At 34.2% G+C, this 22219-nt stretch overlaps 2 protein-coding genes across 4 annotated transcripts in view; both read left to right on the forward strand.

The window, feature by feature from the left end:
* Positions 1 to 706: 706 nt before the first annotated feature.
* Positions 707 to 11202, forward strand: LOC106666936 (mitotic checkpoint protein BUB3). The gene is made up of 8 exons (XM_014394489.2): positions 707 to 915; positions 4673 to 4971; positions 6435 to 6504; positions 8964 to 9115; positions 10224 to 10382; positions 10446 to 10591; positions 10685 to 10824; positions 10904 to 11202. Exons 2-8 carry the CDS (start codon positions 4762 to 4764, stop codon positions 11017 to 11019), a joined length of 993 nt encoding a protein of 330 aa, XP_014249975.1. The 5' UTR covers positions 707 to 915; positions 4673 to 4761; the 3' UTR covers positions 11020 to 11202.
* A 5911-nt stretch (positions 11203 to 17113) lies between these two features.
* Positions 17114 to 22219, forward strand: part of LOC106666870 (myotubularin-related protein 14) — a 33391-nt gene continuing 28285 nt past the window's right edge. Inside the window, exon 1 of one of the 3 annotated variants that reach the window (XM_014394366.2) lies at positions 17114 to 17351. In XM_014394366.2, coding sequence (XP_014249852.1) covers positions 17265 to 17351 — 87 coding nt within the window. In that variant the 5' untranslated portion in view covers positions 17114 to 17264. The remainder of the gene's footprint in view (positions 17352 to 22219) is intronic. The other 2 variants (XM_014394365.2, XM_014394364.2) reach the window with 2 other exon arrangements.

Below are 22219 nucleotides of genomic sequence, written 5' to 3' on the forward strand. Positions count from 1 at the left end.
ATTGCAAGGACTGCTATATAGGACCGAGCCTTTCTGTGCCATAGGGATGAATACCTATCATACACAAGAGGACAAAATGAAAATGAGGAAACAGTGGAGTTCACTCGTTGGACACACAATCAAAGAACTTTCTGGGAAATTTTATAGGAAAAAAAACGATAGAATGTATCAAAGGAGCAGAAAAAACTTTGAATGATTCTTAACAGGACACTGCAGACTGAATAGGCAACTGAATAAGATTGGTATAATTCAACACGGCACGTGCAGATTCTGCAAAGAAACAGAGGAGACACCCACACACCCGCCTAACTGTGGTGCCACACTTGCCCGCAGGAGGAAGTGTTTTGGGACGTAAAACGTAACCGTAGAACATCAGCCCCTATGACCTGGCTTAGTAATCAAGTTATTTGATAAAATAGGACTGGTATGCTATAAGTACAGAACGGGGACAATAGCTCTTTAAGGGCGCAGTATCAGTATACTATACACGCCGAATGATACATCTAACATCTACCATCAATGCCTAGGCGTATATCATCCGATATTTTGACAAGGGCATATATATTATAGCAATTTTTATTAAATAATTAGAAAAAAATAATTTTTATTTATTTTTCATCTGATAATTACAGTAAAAGGTGTTTTGCTATGGGTAAGAATGAAGGAATATTTTATCACAGATTAGTTCACTTTCTTGGGCGCCAAGTTGGTCTTCTCTAAAGTCTAAACTGACTGCTGGTTTGCAACCTCCCAGCCTCCGACCTCAACCGTTTCTTAACGGTTCGATTCTCTTCTTTGCGGAATCGCATTTCAGTTTTTCATACCGGTGTACGTTAAACCCAGAATATTTTTGCATTTTCAAGTTCGATTTTGGCCGTTTTATCTCCTTGACAGAAGTTCCACTGCTTGGTCCAGGTGTGTAAATTTTTATTTTTATTTTGAGTAAAATTCGCGCGGCAATTCTTGTATGTATATTCCATGGCGACAGTTTTTGGATTTATGTGTGAAATAGAAACCGTCCTTGTTTAGATCATCTACAAAAATAATGTATTTCTTATTGTCTGAATTGTGGTAAGAATATACACAAGTAAATGTGAACTGACTTTCCCTTAGGCGGGATTGCATATAGTTTTGTACAAGTATCTACTTATAAGTATGCAAATTGACTAACATTTGTAAGTACAATGGTCTTACTGGATCATATATATATAGTTTAACTATTGTCTAAATATTGACAATGTACATACATATTAGACCTACCTAAAATTTTTTTTATTACATGTTATATTTAAAATAAAATAGGACGTTATTACAATCTTAATTTATGAAAATTATTTTTAAAACAGTTAGAATTAATACATTAGTTATGGAAAAGTAAATGTGGATCTAATCGACAGCCATAAAGGCACTAATCAACTCCAAATTTGTCTGAAAACTGGCCTAAATTGCCAAATAACTCTGGGAAAGCAGAATAAGATTTAAGTAGGTACTCGGACATGAAGGGAATGAACACACTTCTCTGTGGGTTTGCCCCTTCTCTCAGGTGGTTGGGAGTTATCGTTGCCATGAGCCATTTTTTGGCACTTTGGTTCTCACAGGTTATCAGGACGGCCAGTTTTTCAACATACCCATTCCTGAACTGAGGTCCTTTGGAGTTTTTACAGCTCCAAACCTCAGCATGGATGGTCCTGTCCTGATTGGCTGTTAGCTCTTTGCCTGGGTATTCCTCGAACACCGTGGCGAAGGCTAGCTGCCCTCCTTACCAACCATGATTATTCAGAAATCGTGAGATGCGGTCTGGTGTGATATAAGTTTCAGAAAAACATTTTCTTTATCGTGCCAACGTTTCGATCTTTATTGAGATCATCTTCAGGGCCTGGGATTTACAAATATTGCTTAAATTTAGCAAATACATGTAGGATGCGGAAAAAAGTGAATTTATACAATGCAAAAAAATATTTTTTATATTCAATCAAAGTATTTCTACTCACTCAAAGTGTTTGTTGTGAGTAGAAATACTTTGATTGAATATAAAAAATATTTTTTTGCATTGTATAAATTTACTTTTTTTCACATCCTACATGTATTTGTTAAATTTAAACAATGTTTGTAAATCCCAGGCCCTGAAGATGATCTCAATAAAGATCGAAACGTTGGCACGATAAAGAATATGTTTTTCTGAAACCTACATCACACCGGACCGCATCTCACGATTTCCAAATAATAATCGACTAACGGTCACTAATCACCACACATTTCTCACCAACTATGTTGGCAGGATGGCTTGTTGCACATTTCTTCTCTCAATTTTTTTTTTTTTTTTAATTATACAAAGGAAAAAATAAATTACTTCAGAACAAATGTGTTACAAGAGGAATTGTACGTAGAATCAAATTACACTGATGATAAAAAAATATATTAGCGAAAATTCACCAACTTACAGAGCAACTATATTGTTAAATAAACTATTTTCAAACCTATATACCTGCAAATGTAAATTTAATGTATCTATGGAAAATTAATTAACAAAATGATAAGAAAAATCAATTATAAACTGTTTCAATTTGATTTAATTAATCTAACTTCTTAACTAATTATACAAACACACAAAATAGTAAATTTAAAGTGTACAATAAAATAACAAATTCAAAATTTTGTATTAGATCAAACATTTAAATATATACATAGTTTAATATAATCTTCAGTTATTTTTTTAAATTAACAATTTAACAAAAATTAAGACAAATATATGTATAAGCGTGTCTCTTCTGTTTTGGGCCCAACCCTGAATTCGGAGAACCGAAAACAAGGTCCCAGAGGTTTTTATGATCGGACCTGACTACAATAATTTAATTTATTGATCAGGCACCTTTTTTAAATATGTTCCATTCAAATATTCAAACCAAAATAAANCAGAAAGGGAAATGTTTTTTTGACTGAAAAAATAGCCCTTTCCTAGCCCCTACTCCTTTTACTGTCAGATTTCAGATGTGTGTGGAGGGGCATGGCGATACATTCAAATCAAAACGTGACATATGTACACACCACACAACTCAATCATGCAAAGACCTAGCAAAGCCATCTTCCTTGGTCCAAACTTCAAAAAAAAAGTAACACATTAAAAAATAAAACAAAATATAAATATATCAATATATTGTAGCATTTAAAACATTGTACAAAATGATGGACAATGAATCAATCTTAATCTTAAGACAAAAACAGGCCGACTCTGTATAAAAAAATACCCTATGCAGATTTTTTTTTTGAAAACAGAAAAATAATGTGGAGATGCTTTTCCATTGAAAAAACGTTGTACTTTTTTTAAACTAATAGTACAGTCAATAAACAAGACATAGACTGGGATTGTTGTGATAAATATGAGAAAACTAAACAAAAATAAATAAACAAACTGATATTCATAATTGGATCCACATTTTCTGAACTAATTTATTAATCCTAATTGTTTTAAAAATAATTTTCAGAAGTTTAGCTTGTAGTAAGGTTCTATTTTAAAAATAACTTGTAATAAAAAAATCAGGTAGCTCTAATATTGAAACATGATATTTTAAAGAAAAAAGCGCAATTTCCGCTTACTCTTGTGAGACACTATACAAAATAAGTTATTTTTTCACTGTCCCAATTATGGTAAAAATATAAAGTAATAAAAGTAAAGTAAAATGTGAACTGTATTGTCTTTAAGCAGAGTTGTATTCAGTTTTATATAGCAAATATCTATTGATCAATATGCAAATTGACTAACTTTTGATTTATATTTTGGAAGTTTGTTTCTTTTTAATAAAATTGTTTTGTTACATGGCAAAGTGTGTTGGAAAGATCCACTTTAATTTGTTTTAGATTTACATTTTTTCCTCCCTTTCAATTTTTTTTTTACCTTGATTAATTTCAAAGTTTTTACCCTTTTGGCTAAGTTTCTGGTGGGCCACTCCTCCTGTTTAAATTGTTTTTTGGGGGACTTTGAGGAATCCTCATCATACTCATTTTCTGTAGTTTTTTCATGGTTCTATTTTAACTAAGTAATGACAAATGATCAGGCAGACAAAGATAATCACGTACATAGAAATGTTTCAATAACTAGCAAGCTTTTCTTCTATAACATGCAAAGGAGTTATTATGTACAGTTTTGTTAAAAAATTTTCATGCTATTACCACAATTAAGACATTAAAAGTAACCGTTTATATTATGTTGGTCTAAACGAGGACAAAAACTGACATCAAAATAAATACATAAAAAAATTTTATTTGTTAGAACAAAAGAATTGGAAGAACAAGATGATCTCGTACAATCAATGCATGGCCAAACGCTCATCAACTTTCATTCTGGCCAACAGAGTCCTGCTATATATCTTTAAAGCTGATATTACGTACAAATTTGTTCTGGCTGTACAATTGCTACCACAATTGAGTCAATTAAAAAAAGGTTTTATTTAATCAATTTAAACAAGAACAGTTTAAATTACACATCTAAGATCTGTCCTCAAGGAAAATACATACAATACAAAAACATGTACCATGTTATAGTGGCACAGGGCAATTTTAGTTAATCAAATGCAATTCAGCATTGCGCCTCTTCAGTGAGGAACTCGGGGATGATTGTACCAACTTGTAGTTTTTAATCATTTTTATTTATTTTATTGTATTTTTTTTTTTTCAGGCTGATCTCTACTAATCCCAGTAAAGAGATCTCTTCACAGCTCATGTTGAATTTTTTTATAAACTAACCAGTAATCATCAATAACAAAGATGCCGGCGGGAGAGCCATCCCGAGGAGAGTTTCGGTTGAATTATTCAACAGAAGAGACTATATCAGCTGTCAAATTCAGTCCTTCGTCATCACAGTTTGTTCTTATATCATCTTGGGATGGGTCTGTTTCATTGTATGATGTGCACAGCAATACATCCCGTTTAAAGTATGATCATAACCGAAAACCTGTTTTGGATGCCTGTTTTCAGGTTAGTGCAATTTATAACATTTTAATCACCTAGAATAGGAACTAGAAAGAAAAGTAAGTGATTTTCAAAAATCTATTTCTGGCTTTAATACCAAAGTCTTGAATATATAATATTTATTTCTTAAAAGAATTTTATACAAAATGGATATCCAAATGTTCTGTCATAATTAGGCTTATTAAAAATTAGACTGCTCATATCAAACTCGATAATCACGTACTCTAGTGCTGTTAGCAGCCCAGGGTCAGATCACAGCAGTCCTTCCCAACAAAGTTAGGCCCCAAGGGGCGTTGACAACTAGTCATTCCAGCCCACACATGCCGTTTTTAAACCTTAATCACACTCGCACTCTCACTCATTCTTAACCCTTGAGTCCGTGTGTCTTGTTGATTAAAATATGTTTATGCACTTTATGCACCAACTTATTTTCCCCCTTTTTTTCTTAAAAACCTTGAATTTTATATATTCATTCTTTTTGAAATTTTTAATTATTTGCCCAAATATAAGATTTCCTATGTTATGTGATATTAAATTATTAATATTTTTATTTTAAACTTTGCGCAATGGTGTACAAAGTGTGGCAAGTGGAAATCAACAAAAAACTGATTTGTAGCGAAAGCTGATAAAAACAATGAAAATTGAAAATCCAAATAGTATACTGAAAGTGTACCTGGGCAAATGGACTCTCAAGTACTCCCCACCATTCACCATAAACAAATTTTGCCCACTTGGTGCACCGAGTGAGAATACCATTCACTCATGTATGGTGATTGTGAAGTTGATATTTCTCTGTCACCTCTTACACATCAGCCATCTCACACTACACACTCACATTAATAAGTAAAATCTCCTTATAATCAACTCAAGAAACATTTATTAGTAACAATTTATTTATAATAATAATTATTATAGAAATAATAAGTAAAACTGAGAGCCAGTGGCCACAACAGTAGGTATTGTTGACATGGCGTTTCGTCACTGCAAGGGCTTGTTTAAGCAATACTTACAGATGGGCTTGTTTCTTAAAAAATACTAGAACCCTGTGGTTTGATATGACCTCTGCTCTTGCAAGCCTAAAAAAATCCTACAAAAAGTGAAACATGGGACCCAAAGATTTGCTGTTATGCTTGAGCACATTTCTCACATCAGCAAGTATCTCTACTGGCTCTCAACCATGGAATACATGCCAGACATATGCACTGGCTTTGCTTAAAAGTAACTGGTCTATGGCCTTCTGAGTTGAGTTAGAATGATTCTCTCTTTTATGAAAATAGATTCTTTGGGGGCCACCTATTGACTTTGACTGTGCCCATCTTTCGGCTTATTCTGTGAAAAATAACTATAATTATATTTGTTATGGTAAAATTTTTAAACACAATTGCTTGTCGTTCTCAGAAATATAAAAGGTATTAATAAGCATTTACAACAATTATAATTGTTTTATATATATATTTTTTGTTTTTTAGGATTCAGCTCATTCTTTTAGTGGAGGATTAGATAACACTTTAAAGATGTTTGATTTTAATGCAGGCAAAGGTAATAATAATTCATAATAAAATTTAAAATTAATATAATAGCATTTTACATCTTTGTTTTTATTTAAAGTATTTTATAAAAATTGGGAATTTAGTGTTAATTAATTGTTAATTAAATAATGAATCATAAATATGAATGGATTTTGCAAAGTAATGTTCATATGCATTTTTTGTTGTACAAATTTATATGGAAAGCATTGTTGCATTCAATACCAAATTTGCTAGAATAGAATAATGAAATGTATTCATTTATTTTAATCTTTGTTATTTTGCGGTAAAATGTTAACAATTAAATAAAAACATACATAAACGTAAATTACAAAATACATAAATACAATTAATATTTCATGCAGGAGGGCTTAACGCCCAACTACCTGTGTGGACTGGGATCAACTTGCTCAACAATATTTTTGCAGTCAATAATTAAAAATAAGTAAATACATAGTAATTAACAAAAATCTACCAGAAAGTTCTGTCCATTTTTAGAATAAAACAAAAATAAATTTTTCATGCCGTATATAAACTTTATTGGACAGAAACAAGTGCTAATGAGAGGGTGCTAGGTCTGGGGAGTATGGTGGATGCAACAGAATTTTCCAGCCTATCCCTTTGAGTTTCTGACGAGTCCCCAAAGCAGTATGATGTCTTCCTATTGAACATCGCTGGCTTCTTTTCTTGGAGGGCTGTTTTTACATTATCTAATTGCTGGCAGTACCTCTCTGAATTTAGCTTTTTGTTCGGTTTCAACAGCTCATAATGTATTGGTCCTCAAATGTCCCACCATTTACACAACATTCTCTTATTCAGGCTCAACTTTGGTTTAGAGGTGAAGGGGCAAGTTTTCCGGATTCACAATATGCCCTTTTCCTTATGATGTTTTCATAAGTAATCCGGTAATTCACTTTTCATCCTCAGTTTTTTTCCGTTCCAAGAAGGGTTCAATTTTGTTCCGAGCTATCAGAGATATGCCAATGAAGACTTGAGCATTCAAATTCTTCTCACTTAACTCATGTGGCACCAATCCTAGTTTCTGAATATGGTCTGAATTGGTTTGTTGAGCTGAGTCAAGCTTTTCTGCAATCTACAATGTTGTCAAAAAATGATTTTGCACTAACATGGCCTTCAAAGAATTGTCGATCAAGGATGATCGCCCAGAGCGTGGCTTATCAGAATGGTCAAAATCACCTATTTGAAATTTTTCGAACCATTTTCTCCATGTTCTATCAGAAACTATTCTTCCTTGTTGGAATTCGACAAAATACAGTGGTACAAAATAAAACAGTAGCCATGGGGGTACACAATCGCGTCTCACTGAATACTAACATGAATCATCTTTGTTTAATTCATTTGCTAGGTCAGTATGTATTCATTCAGTGCTACAAACAACAAATTGAAATTTGAAATTTATTGTTATTTTCAAATTTCAACAAACAACAAATGAATATGTACATACTTGTTGAAACTATAACCGGAGCGGACAGATCTTTCCGGTACACCTTATATTATATAAATAATGAATTATTCAGTCAGAAAATTTAGGTTTAAGAGAAATTTTGAAGACATAAAAATACCTGATATGTAAGAAAGGTTGTATTGTAATTGTATATTAAAAAAATGGAAACAAATTATTTTAGTTTTGAAAATTTGGTTTTTGCAAACTCTTACGAAGTACGGATGAAAAACTAAAAATGAAGTACGGATGAAAAACTAAAAATGAAGTACGGATGAAAAAAATATTTGTGTGTCTTTCAATGTGTTTAGCAAATTAGGTTCTTTGAGCTGTAGTTGTATGCAATTATTGTAAAATGCAGAATCTATTTGATTGAATAAGTTTAGTATATGTACATAATAGATATTTTAATTACAGTCGACTCTTGATAACTCGAATCCCAGGGGGAAATTAAAAAATTCGAGTTATTGAGTTATTATTCGAGTTATATTTATCGCTATGTTTTAAAATTGTGGGTAACGTATTAAGCGGTATGCCAAATTTCTTTGGCAACGTTGCTCTTTTTCCTAATGCCTTCATCCAACGCCCTAATAATTTTGAGTTTCTCCTTCACGCAATAATGTTTCACAGACTTTTTTGTACACAAATGAACAAAACCTAAAAAAGAATGAACTGGGGGGGAAAAACTGACCAATAAGCATGAACTGTACTGCGCACTGTGTGGTGTTGGTCTGTTAAGAAAGTAGGGGATGATTGCTCTTCGGGTAAAGAAATGGGGCTGGTTGAGTGGGCTTACAAAGAAAATTTGTCTAATCAAGGTTTTCCTTTTTGAAACGTTCGGCTTATAGACGGTAAGAATGTGGGCAAAACAAAAGCGTGGGGGATTTGCAAAAATTTGAGTTACCAGGGAATTCGAGTTATTTAGGTTTGAATTACCGAGAATCAACTGTATAATATGTACATAGCTTTAATATTCTATTAAAGCAGATCTAATGCAAAGTTGTTTTCAGATACAATTGTTGGGTCTCACAGCAACGCTATAAAAGTGGTAGAATGCTCTGCTGAACACAGTTGTATTTTATCAGGTGGGTGGGATGCACAAGTAAAAATGTGGGATACAAGAAGTGGTCGTTGCATAGGCAGTTTTCTTCAACCAGATAAGGTATATTTCCTAAAATAATAAATATCTACTTTTGGAGTAAAATAAAATTAAAATTCAGGATAATATATTTTATGTGATAGTGTTTTGAGGTGTGTAAGGTAATGAATTTGGATGATCTCAATATCAATCAATCATCTCCGTGATCGGTCTAATAACACCATTTTTTGTTTGTTCATGAAGCATTCTGCCATTTTTCGTTCTTCAATGGTTGGTTGTGTAATTTCAACAGACACAGTCAGGTTGGGTTGGTTCCTTAACCATCCCTAAGCAGTCAGCAAGTATAGGTAGCCCAACAGGCTGATGTTGACATTGTGCTACAAAGGCTGATTCATTTTCAAGTTCATTTGGTTTATCCACGACATTTGTCCTTGATCAACTGTTCCGCTTATTCTGACAGTTGATAAACCTGAGTTTTTCATTTTTATCTTATGTACCTGCTGTTCCATGTGTCACACACAATTAAATTTTGTAACCATGAAACAATCTAATCTAAAACTACTTTTTCTTTAAGCTAATAGTTTTTATTATTATAATTTTTTAATTTATTTTTTTAATTCACTACTTTCGTGGTCCGCTTGACCAATTAATACATGACAATTAATTAGGGTTTTTGGTTGAGATGAAAAAAAGTTAATGGCACGAGAGGGATTCGAACCCATTTTTCATCTCAACTAAAAACCCTAATTAATTGTCATGTATTGATTGGTCAAGCGGACCACGAAAGTAGTGAATTAATGATTTAAAAATAAAGTACACTTCACTAAAGCTCTCCGTCGCCATTTCAATTGTCGTCGAGAATCCAAACCGATTACACGACATTTGAAAAATGGCAAAAGGAGGGAAAACTCATAAGGTGGGGTTAAGATGGGGAGTTGATGTCCGAGTGGATCGAGGTCACGATAGCTCAGGTGGTAGAGCAGCGGCGTATCTAGCCAAAGGTCGTGGGTTCGAATCCCTCTCGTGCCATTAACTTTTTTTCATCTCAACTAAAAACCTTAATTAATTATTTTTTTAGTTTAAAATCTATAGTTTTAATGCTTAAATTGTAATAATAAATTTTTAATGGTAATCATACATTTTTTAGTAATTAATTTCCTAAAACCAATAGGTCTACACTATCGGATTGTGTGGGGAAAAATTTGTCGTAGGAACGGCTGACAGAAAAGTCTATGTATGGGATATGCGTAACATGGGTTATGTGCTTCAGCGTAGGGAATCTAGTTTGAAATATCAGACAAGGTGCATTCGTTGTTTTCCTAATAAACAGGTATATACACTATTTATACATTTGTAATTTATTAATTTTCTAATTTTTCTTCTATATTGAAAGGGTTATGTGTTGAGCAGCATAGAAGGAAGAGTAGCTGTAGAATATCTCGATGCGAGGCCAGAGATTCAAAGAAAAAAATATGCTTTCAAATGCCATAGGATTAAAGAAGGAGGTGTAGAAAAAATATATCCTGTCAACACAATAACGTAATTGCTAAATGAATTATTCTCCTTTTTATTTGTTTCATTACATGTGAAAGATGTGAAATTCATTTTTTTCATTACTTTTGTTCTTTTAAGATTCCACCAAGGTTATAATACATTTGCAACTGGTGGTTCGGATGGTTATGTAAATATTTGGGATGGATTTAACAAGAAAAGATTGTGCCAGTTCCATCGATATCCTACTTCAATAACCTCACTTAGTTTCAGCCAAGATGGTATTCTGTTTATTCTAAATATGGTTACTCATTTCTCTTTAAATTATATCCTTTTAAATTATTTTTGTCTCAATTTCAGGAGGAGTTTTGGCTATTGCTTGCTCGTACATGTATCAAGAAACAGATCCGGACCCAATACCTGAAAGTAGTGTGTACATAAGATATGTGACAGACCAAGAAACTAAACCAAAATGAAATGCTTATTACAATGCCATCATACAGCATTTTCATATCAATGTTATACATTGTTTAACAAAAGTTTCAACCCTAAAACTAGTACTTTATACAAGTGTGGTGAGACAAATAGGGAGAATATTTATTTTTACCTCTATGTTTTCAATAAGCTACAATATTTTTAATTATTATCTATATAAATCACATTTTGTTTTATTACCTTTGGTTTTTATTATACATTGTTTTTGTTTTATGTATAATTATATATATTATGATTATATACATATATCTTCTTTTGAGGCATTCTCACAGCAAATAATTAAAATGTTCACCACAATGGCCATATCGCCATTTCTCTCTGGAAGATATATATTTTAATTGGATTGTTTTTTTATTTGGATTTGTATTGGCTTTTCGTAGTCCACCAGCCATTGCAGCATTTGCTATTTACAGTAAACCACCAGCAGACTCAAAAATCACCCACCCTGGATGTTGCCATCCGGGGGCAGACCTCAGTCTTATCGGGGGGGTTCCTATCAACAGCCAAGTCAATTCAGCATCCAACGCATGCAGTTCTTTTCATTCTTAAATAATTCAATTAGGGTGATGACGTACTCGGTATTCCTCCATCACCCTTTACACATATTATACAACTAACCTAATTGAGGATTGATGGGGTACTCGATGTTCCTCCATCAACCCTCTCACGTCACACATTCACACTAATTAATACATTCACTCTCAACACAACCTTTATACATATTTTACAACTGACCTACTTGAGGGTCAATGGGTGCTCTATATTCCACCATTGACCTTTTTACATCACACATTCATACTAATAAATACATTCACTGTCAACACAAACTGGATATACACAACTATTATTACTACATACAATTCAACAACTCCATTTTCTCCAAAAACCGGGACAGGGGACTCAAATACTTGCCACCTTGCTCAAGCACAATTCTCAGATCGGGTGCCATTCCTGTGTGCTCTCTGTGTAGAGCGAAGGAATTGCACCCTTCAATTAGGTGGGATCGAGTTACCTTTCTCTGCATGCTGGACACATACGTAGGCTTCAAATGTTTATTTTGTTGTTGTAATTATTAAATTTGGCGCTACTAAGTATTGGGATTAAACAGCAAAAAATGGGGAATGCACCATAAGTCTGGTGATGTGGAGCCATATATGATGTCCTGAAACAATGAAAAAAGTGGGCACAAAACAAATTCTAATTATTTACAAAGACTAGTGACTATATAACAAGAACAATGTATACGTGTTGCCCCACAAAAATGATGAAAACCGCACCCAATCTCTCCCACTTTAGCAAATATAAGTACAAAATGTGGCTTTGGAGAGTGCCAACAGACTCCTGAAATACAGGAAAATACACTCAGATCTAAATAGAAACCATCACCAAATTTTGGCGAGAATTAAAGTAAATATGATGGTTTCTGACAAAATGAGAGGAAATCTCAACTTTCCAAGTGATCTTCGAAAGGGAAGCAGCCAAATGTTTAATGAAGGAGCCCTAATATGGATGGTACAGGGTTAAAAGAAATTAATCATACCCTAGCAATACTCCTTTGAGTAATCTTAACAATCTTCAGTCAGGCAATTTGTGTAATGCCTAATTGATCTAGGAAAACAAAACAAGATTACTTTAAAGTGTGTTCCAAGACATAAAAGTATAGAAGGAATGAACAAACAGCTGCCCATCCAGCCAAATATGGGCAACCCTCTCACCGATGGAACCAGTTATGATGCAAGTTAAGATATTTATAAATCTTTTGAAAAGGGAGAGAAAGTAATTCCTCTATCAGCAGGCAGGATTGGAGTAAAATATGCCTAACTATGTATAACAGCTACTACCCTCTTAACTATCATATAAAGAAGATGGGCAAAGCAGAGATAGAAACTTTCCAAATCTGACAGGAGAAACAACACATTTTCCAGTTTTGTGAATTTAACGGAAATTTTCTATTCTTTACTTTAGCTGGGTGTTAATTAATGTCCAGCAAATATTTTTCAATGATGCATCTGTTAAAGGGCAAAGAGTCTACTATTTTGCAACGAAGTATAATTAAGATCCACCAGATGCCCTTTTTAAAAGTACTTTAGACTTGAATCTCAGGTGTCGTGTAGCAACAAACTCTTTAGAGTATTATTGATGAATATTGTATGATGGGTTTTGTTTTGGAGAGTAAAAATAATATGACCGCATTTGCTTCCATTTATCTTAAGGCGCCAAAGGATAGCACAGCTTTGCCATCAGCAAAAGAAGCTAGGAGAGAGGAAGGTGTAGCTGTGATATCTGAGGCCAAGATGACGTGCAAGATTGGTCTGAGCACTCTGCCAGAAGAAACGCTTTTGTAATAGAATTATGTCCTGAGCATATGAAAGTTCATGATAAATTTTAAGATCATCTGAAAAAATAAGAAACTAACAGATGAAATGTAAGAATCAATAAATATGTATAGGAGTTTCTTGGGTTGCTTGTGTCTTGTGAAAAATTCACATTTCTTCCTCACTCTCATCTTATTCTTTATTTAATAATGTCAATTCCTATCCTGGGTTTTCTTTAGTATTGCAGGTTATGTCTTCATTAAGCGGTTGCTTCAAATTCAAAGATGACATGAGTGGCTGTTTCTAATTCCTCATTGCATAGCCTACAAATGAGGTCATTGTTGAATATACACATGTTATGTACACGTTTTCTCAGATGCCAGTGACTAGTATTTGTTCATATCACCCCTGAGAGTTTAGATGCCCAACTAATTGTGAAAAGTTCCAGTTTAAATGTGCGTATGTCAGTGGTGATCAAGGAAGTGGTAGTTTTATGGCACCCAAGCCCTGCAGCTCTTTTAGGTAGAGAGTTTAAACTTCTCTAACTGTAGCAATTAGTTTTCCGGTTTTTGTGAGGGTTCTTTTAACATAAGCTCACAGTGTTTAGCACTTCTCCTTTTGTCTTTTTTGGGTCCATTCTGAGATGGAGGATTCGATGTTTGTTTTTGTCACCTCTAGTGTAGGTTCAGGGCCCATGGTCTTGCCAATTTGTCTGCCTTTTTGTTACCCAAAATTTCTTTGTGTATTGGTACTCAAGATATCAGGTTGGCGCTAGGCTAAAACTTAAATGGAGATATATTAACAGCCAAAGAAGAAACATCCGATGCAAATGGCTCCAAGAGATGATGTGTACAGAATGTTTGAGTTCAACAACTCCAAACAAATTTAACTACCAAAAAAGAATGGGAAAGAGGGAGAAACCCCTCTGTTAAGAATGGCATCACTGGTGAATCTAGAACGCAAGAAAATATGGGGGCAGGAGTCTTCGGACCTGCAACCAAATACTCAGAACCTATGGGTGAATAGACCAGTATCTTCCAGGCTGAAGTCCATGCAATTGACAGATGCACACAGTTTAATCTGAACAGCGGGTACAAAAACAAGAATATAGCTATCATATCAGATAGCCAAGCACCATCAAATGACTAAATTCAAACATCATTAGCTCAAATATAATGCTGAATTACAAAACTAAACTAAACAAATTGGGTGTGCAAGATAAAGTTTCGATTTTTTTAAGCCACAGAAGACCTAAAAACATGCCATTTGAGAGAAAACTCTACACATCGTTTTTCGGCCCAACACAATACTTTCTCCTTCAAAGGGAAAAAATAGCTTGATTTAAAAGTTTCAATACTTTAATTTCAAAAAGGAACATATTTCCAAAATGTTTTTTCGTCATAGTCTACAATGTAAATATTTTTAGTCACCAACATTAACGAATATAAAAAATTAATCACCAACTTAGAGGTTATCACATCGAGAGATCGAATAAGAAGAAATCAGAAAAGCACCAGAAGGACCTGTCTAATCTCGAAAAAAATCATGGTCTGCAATGTAATTTTTAGCACAAAACATAAATGAACAAAAAAACACCCTCACAGCAGTAAGGAGTGAGAGGTAGCTTTCTTTCTTTTGCGGAATCAATTGAGCAGTGCTAAAAATTTGCTACTTAAAATTATAGAATAATTTGAAAACCATGGGTATATATTATTATTTATTTTATACAAAAGTAACATGATAAACATATCGCAATAGGATAAAAAATTAATCAATTGATTTTGTTTCTTATTAACAGCTGGCGTTAAATTAAATTAGATTTGGGCCATTTTTTCCTAGACCACTGAAAATAATGAACATAAAATAATGGTTTACTATTTAACTGCCTAATTTGAAATTTTATTTAAGCTATTTAATTATTTTCTTGTGTTACTTCACTCTACTTTTTGGTAACAACGGAAAACGACGTATGATAGCCACACCATATTTATTTATAATATACACAATTTTAAAGACTTGTTTTAACCGTAATTTTTCTGTTAATTCAAAAGAAATCTTGGCATATTTGTAACAAAAACTTAAGAAACACCTACGGTTTCATTTTATTATAAAAAATTAATTAATTTGATCTTTTAAACAAAAGAAATTAGGTTTGAAAGTACTGTATTTGAGAAAAAATCCTGATTAAAAATGGGATTTTTTCAAATTACAATAACATTTAAAATACTGCTTGGAATTGAGCCAAACTGAGCTTAAAAGTTACAGGAAGAATCCAACTTAAATCGGTACCAAAAATGTGAAAATCCAATAATGAGGAGCGTAGCTAGGAGGGAGTGAAGTTAAACAAGATGTAGATTTAATAGTCGGGGTGTAATATACTGAGCCCTTTAAGAGCTATTGTATCCCCCGTTAAATGCCTAAAGCACACCGGTGAGTCCTATTTCATCAAGGAACTTGATTAATACGTCTGGTTTCAATGGTTGAATCTCTTCTATGGTCACATTGTATATCCCAAAGCAATTCCTCCTGCGGGCAAGTGTAGCACCACAGTTTGTTAGTAGGTGTATTGGTGTCTCCTCTGTCTCTTTGCAGAATCTGCATGTGCCGTCTTGGATTATTCCAATCTTCTTTAAGTGTCCATTTAGTTTGCAGTGTTAATAATCCTGTTAGGATTCGCAGTTTATTCCTGCTTCCTTTGACACATTCTGTAATTTCTTTTCTTCTGAAATTTGTTAGGAGATTCTTAGATTTCCTGTGTCCAATGAATGAATTCCATTGTTCCTTCATTCTCTTTTTTGTCCTTCTGTCTGATGTACTCTTTGATAGTGTGGGGTTGGTATCCTATGCCACAGAAGGGTTCGGGTCCTATCAGCGGTGAAGTTAAACAAACCGAGCTGGTTGTTGTGCGGGAGAAAACGCAAAAATGGCAAAAATTTCGATTGAATTTTTTACTTTCGTCGCCTATAACTCTGTGACCCCCAGTCGACCTCCGGCAGACGGACCCTCCATGCCGTAAATTTACTTTAAGTTATATATTATGTAATATTTATACTTTTCTTTTTTTTACAATAAAAGTATATTATTATTAATTCTGAAATATAAGCCTCTTCACTTAATTAAGGCTAAGCTAAGACATAATACATATAGCACATAACATTTTCACTTGGCTCAAGGAGGGGGGGGGTTAATTCCCCTTTTACATCCCCATTGGTTACGCCACTGCGGACTAGACAAGATTCTTAACAGGACTCTGCAGAGTGAATATTCATCTTTGGTATAATCCAACAAGTCAAGTGCAGATTCTGCAAAGAAGCAGAGGAGACGCCAATTAACAAACTGTGCTGTCTCATTAGCCCGAAGGAGGAAGTTTTTTGGGTTGTACATCGTAACCATAGAAGAAATTTGGACACTGATACCGGGCCTACTAATCAAGTTTTTTGATGAACTAGGACTGGTTTGCTATAAGTACAAAACGGGATTCAATAGCTCTTAAAGGGTCCAGTATACAATACACCCTGAATGATACATCTACATCTTTGTATATTTTATTATGTTTTTATTATTATTATTGCTATGTTTATAAAACTAAATTTATTTCAACGATTTAGTACAACAACATGTAATGAGGCTTAAGGCCGTATTTGTACCTTTAAAATGAATAAATAAATATTTTGACTTGAAAGACTATCGTGATGAATTCAGTGTATTTCAATGACGTCAATATTGTAGAAACGTTGCCGATGGGGTTTCGTAAATGTTTTCAGCGTTCGTCTATCGGCCGAGTTTCTCACCTTCTCGCTTGTCTAAAAGAAAAACAGTCGTCAGTCTCTCTTCGGATGTTGCGTGAGATGTATTCGTTTTTGTTGATTTCAAACTTCAATTTTATTTTCGAGTTCATCGGATGATCTGTTATGGCTGACATCAGGAACAAAGACATACAAAAACTACTCAACTACTTTTCGAGGAACACGTTCAGGGCTAAAGACTCTGATGCTAAGGTGGGATATAAGTATTTTCTCCCGACAGTCGGTATTAACCTTTAAATCCTGAACGCAAGTTCTTTTTCCTTTTTTTAAAAAATCCTTCTACGATTTTGTCCGTATCCGCAGACGGTCTTTCGCGACGATTCGCACACCCTCGGCCGGTCGGATTTCCCGTACCGCTGGAAAGTCAACTGCGCATTTAAATTTATCTCCCGTTTTAAGAAATGCCCGACACCCTCGGCCGTTCCGAATTTTCGGAAACTGTTAAATCGAGATCTCGAGGCGTTTTCCGTGGCCCACACGAGTTCGATAATAACAAATCCACGTTGCCGCAGATTAGATTTATCTTCCTGATAACGTGCAAGAGGCTACCGTTTTCCACTTTTACCCTACCAATCAAGCACGCGAGCTTCGCCCTAAAAAAAAAAAAAAATAGCTTAAGCGGCTCAGGTCAAAAAGTCCTAAGTTCGACTTTCTTCACATTCTACGTGGTATTCGGTATGCAGACGGAATGCGTCTGTGCGTCCATACGAGGCGTCGTGCACCTGCGTACATTCCCCGGCTGTTATAGGTCATTTTTCGCCAACAATAAAGGGTTGAAAGTATTGTTAAAAAAGTTTTAGTTTTTTGTATTTTACAATATAAAATAACGCTTAATACAAATGTCACTCTGTTATCCGTATGTAGCAGGAACCTTCCCAGGGTTTTGACTGATTCTTATCCAGTTGAGGGCACGGTCTTGCTGATAATAATAGATCAAATTTAATATCTCACGTTTAATCACAAATTAACAAACGTGTGAATTATGTCTATTATCAATTAATAACAATGATAATTAAAAAAAGGGAGGAGGAAACTATTTCAGTGATGCTTAAACTAGTAGCTGCATAACAGCAACAGGTGCAGCATATCACCAACCAGCCAACTCATCCAACATTGTTCAAGCGAAAAAAGTGCCACTAAAACACAACAAATTAAATTTTAAATTAATAATCTCATTGTGCAAAGATTAACAATAAAAACCACTATTTTGTATTAAGTGTAGGAAAAAACAGCCCTGTGAAAAAATATAAACTCAATCATTTCATTTTTCTCCATTTCTAAATTAATTTCAATTTGTAAGTTAAAACTATTTTTGAACTTTGAAATAATAATTCCTTAAGAGATTAATTCCTTTTCCAGCCTTGATCTTTCTCATTTCTCGATTCATCAAACTCAATGTTTACAAATAATCCCTTGCTTAGTTTGTGTGTAATTATAAATTCAAGGTGGTAATTAATTATTTTAATTAATTATAATTTTAATCTAAGGTCTTGGTTGAGGTGAAAATGCGAGTGTCACGAGCGGGATTCGAACCCACGACCTTCCGATCAATGTTGACCGAACCAGTCTGACACCATCTCCTCATCTCAACCTACAACCTTTGGAATTTTCCCTCGTTTTGCCATCTTTTTTCCTGACACTTGCTTTTTCTTTCAACCAATTTTTTAGTTTCAAATTGTAATTGATTAAAATAACGCTAACATCTCCTCGTGGCCACTTCAAAAGTAGCTCAGAATCGAATGCTGATTACACATTTGAAAATCGAAAGTATGTAGATTGAGATGAGGAGTTGGTGTCCGAGTGGATCGAAGTCACGATAGTGCTTAGAGCAGCGGCCAAGGTATTGAGCCGAAGGTCGGAGGTTCGAATCCCTCTTGTGACACTATGGATCAGTTAGTACTAATTAATGCTTATATTTAATTAATGTTCATATTTATGAAAGAATATCATTTCAGTTTGCCTTTTCAAATCAAATAGACGGTGCTTTTTTTTTTTTTTTTTTTTTTTTTTTTTTTTTCTTTTTTCTTTTTTTTAAATAATGCCGTGCGATTGAAATCGAGCGACGGCGAATTAATTGTAATTACTCCTTGTGTAAACAAAAACCTTTTCTCGTCATTTCTCCATTTTTAATCCAGTTGTATTCTCTTTAACCATGGAAAAACATCATCTTGAACCAGAAGTTAACAATATTAATGTGAGAATGAGTGATCGAGGTCACCGGCAAGAGGATATCGCAGGGGCGCTTCTCAGAGCGTGGTCCCCTGGGCTTTAGCCCGATTCCGAGAAACTTTAAGTGCCAATAGGCTACCTGGTAGTGGATCTCAGCTCATTACGATGCTAAGGGAGAACAGAAGTATTGTCATTGCTGCAAGACGACCTGCAGCAACAGCCCGCCACCAGCAACTTAGGAGACTATGGTGCAGTGAGCGCCTAGGAAAGAACACCAATTGGAATGCTGTTATGTTTACTGATGAGTCGCGTTTCTGTCTGTACAGTGATAGCAGGCGCCGAAGAGTCTACCGAGAACAGAAGTTGCGTACAATGCCCCAGTTCATGCTCCTTTCAGTATATTTGGCGGAGTAATGGTCTGGCTGAGATTTACTCTGAATGTCGAACTGGACTCCATATTGTTGATGGCAACCTCACCGCAGTCCGTTATGACCAAGAAATTACCGAGAAATACATCCTTCATACCTCATTGAAGCAGAGTTGTTCTTCAGGAATTTCTCATCTGCCCCTTCCCCTATGGTCTCCAGACATCAATCCCATTAAGTAATGTGGGATGCGTTGGAGAGAAGGCTTTTCGATCACCATCCGCAGCCAGTTGACCTGAAACAACTGAGTGCAGCGTTGCAACATCTATGGAGTGAAATTCCTTATGAAATTAGCGACAACCTTATTAACAGTATGTCTAACAGGTGCACAGACGTTTTAGCTAACAGAGGACAGTATATACGGTATTAATTGTCTAAAAAGAAATTATTGTGCCCAATAAACAAAATTATGGAATTAAAACCTTTTATTTTGTTATTTTTCAAAATCTATTAATTTAATTTTCCTTCAGTAAAAAACTAATTTCTTATAAATTTTAATGCAATTTATAATAAAAATAAAATAAAAATGCTGGGGAAAGTAAACACTACAAAATTGGCAATGTCCCAATTCATTTTTGAGCAGTTTAAAAGGTTAGGAGAAGTTGACACGAATTTTTGTCTCGAGTTTATCTTTTTTCATAGGAACTTTAAGTTATATGCGTAATTTTCTTTAAAACATTTCAAACAAAATGCTGGCATACTTTAAAATAAAAGATTTCACATTTCGGCCACAGATGGCCAGTTGTTTATTTATATATTCTTTTTTTTTGTACAGTAGTGACTACTTGTATACGGTGTGATTATTTATAAACTACCCCTATTTTATTTGTTTTGTTTGAAAATAATAATAATAAAACATTGGACTGGTCTTTACATAATTTTTACGTAGGATCTCAGTCTGAAGACAAAATTTGTTTTCAACGTACGATATGTTCCCTTGGCTCAGCCACATTTTTTTTCCAATGGGAAGGTATCATTTTCAATACGGAATTAAATTCTACGACTTTTTAAAGAAAATTTTACTTCGGGCACTTTCCTGGTACAGTTTGTCGTTTAAGAGTTAAGTTAAAAAAAAGTTCAAATTTTATTGATCTCAATCGTCATTCATTTACCTCCTCGTAACTTTAAGTTACTTGCTAATGTCCAATTCAATTACCTACTAGTAACTTTATTAAGTTAACCTTGTAAATTAAAATTTCAAAATGGTCACCACCGATCTCCATACAGCAACATCCTATTATGGGATTCGAAGTTCAGATATATCCCAATATCGGCAATTGTGATGAGTCAGTTCTTTGGTTTGTGAGTAAAAATTGAATAATTTCTCTGAGTTGATTGATTGTAAGGAATTAATTATTAATTAATTTATTCCATAATGATTAAGGAGATAATTTGTTTTGGTTCAGTTCGTCTTCAACTAATGTAAAAGAGAAGTGCTAATTTGATTTTTTCAAATGTTAATTGTTTCCGTTGAAAAAAAAAGTATATATATAATAATATGCCGAGGTAGTCTATACCTTTGGATGATAGGTTAGAATTAATTTATCTTCATGGAGCCAACCATTTTTTTTCACAAAGCTGAACGCGTTTTTAACACCAATCATCCGGATCGTCCCGTTGTTAGGTGTCATATCAGGCAACTAGTCAACAAATTTGAACAAACCGGAACAGTCATTGATAAAAAGAGAACAGGTACGTTTTTACAACAAAAATTCACAAAAAGCAACTTCTGACTTAATTTTTAAACACGGTAGATATTAATTACTGACGTCTTTTCTATTAAAGGAAGTAATAGACTTTCAGAAGAGGTTGTACAGGACGTTCTTTTCGACTTCGTCGAAACTTTTACCCAATTATGCCAGCAAATCAGTAGGCATTTCGAGAGTTCGGTCCTAATAAATATTCGGAAATAATAAAATATATGAAAAATAAATTTCATTCTACAAAATTCAACTGCACCAAGAACTTAATGAAGATGACGTAGATAGACTCCTTCAAATTTGTGAAATTTTGGACAACCGAATTACAGTTGAACTTTGCCTGATAAGGAGAATTTGTTTTAGTGATGAGGCAACTTATTTTAAAGAAATGATGAATTGAATATTGGGATAATTCTAATCCTCGAGGAATGAGGGAATCGCACACCCAATACATGAAAAACTAAACGATTCGGCAGGGTCTTAGGGAACCATATCGTAGGATCTTTATTCATCGATGGCAATTTAAGAGGAGAAAATTACCTTGACCTCCTTGAAGAAATTATTTGCCGTTGACGCTACGGTGGAAGAAATTGGGGAAGAATTTGAGGAAGGAGATATTATTTTCAACCAAGTTGGAGCGCAACCTCACTGCACAAGAAAGATTTTTTACATGTCCGTTTCTCTTCAAAATAGATAGGAAAACTAGTGGTCAGCGAGGTGCGAAATGAAATCCACAATAGGATTTTGCTTTGCATGGAGATCGGTG

Source organism: Cimex lectularius, unplaced genomic scaffold, assembly GCF_000648675.2.
Source record: "Cimex lectularius strain Harlan isolate CLEC.00 unplaced genomic scaffold, Clec_2.1 scaffold115, whole genome shotgun sequence".
Lineage (NCBI taxonomy): Eukaryota > Metazoa > Arthropoda > Insecta > Hemiptera > Cimicidae > Cimex > Cimex lectularius.

Coding starts and splice junctions, on each gene's coding strand:
- LOC106666936 (XM_014394489.2), top strand. CDS start 4,762: ATGCCGGCGGGAGAGCCATCCCGAGGAGAGTTTCGGTTGAATTATTCA. Junction 4,972..6,434: donor TTTTGGATGCCTGTTTTCAG/GTTAGTGCAATT, acceptor TTTGTTTTTTAG/GATTCAGCTCATTCTTTTAG. Junction 9,116..10,223: donor GTTTTCTTCAACCAGATAAG/GTATATTTCCTA, acceptor TAAAACCAATAG/GTCTACACTATCGGATTGTG.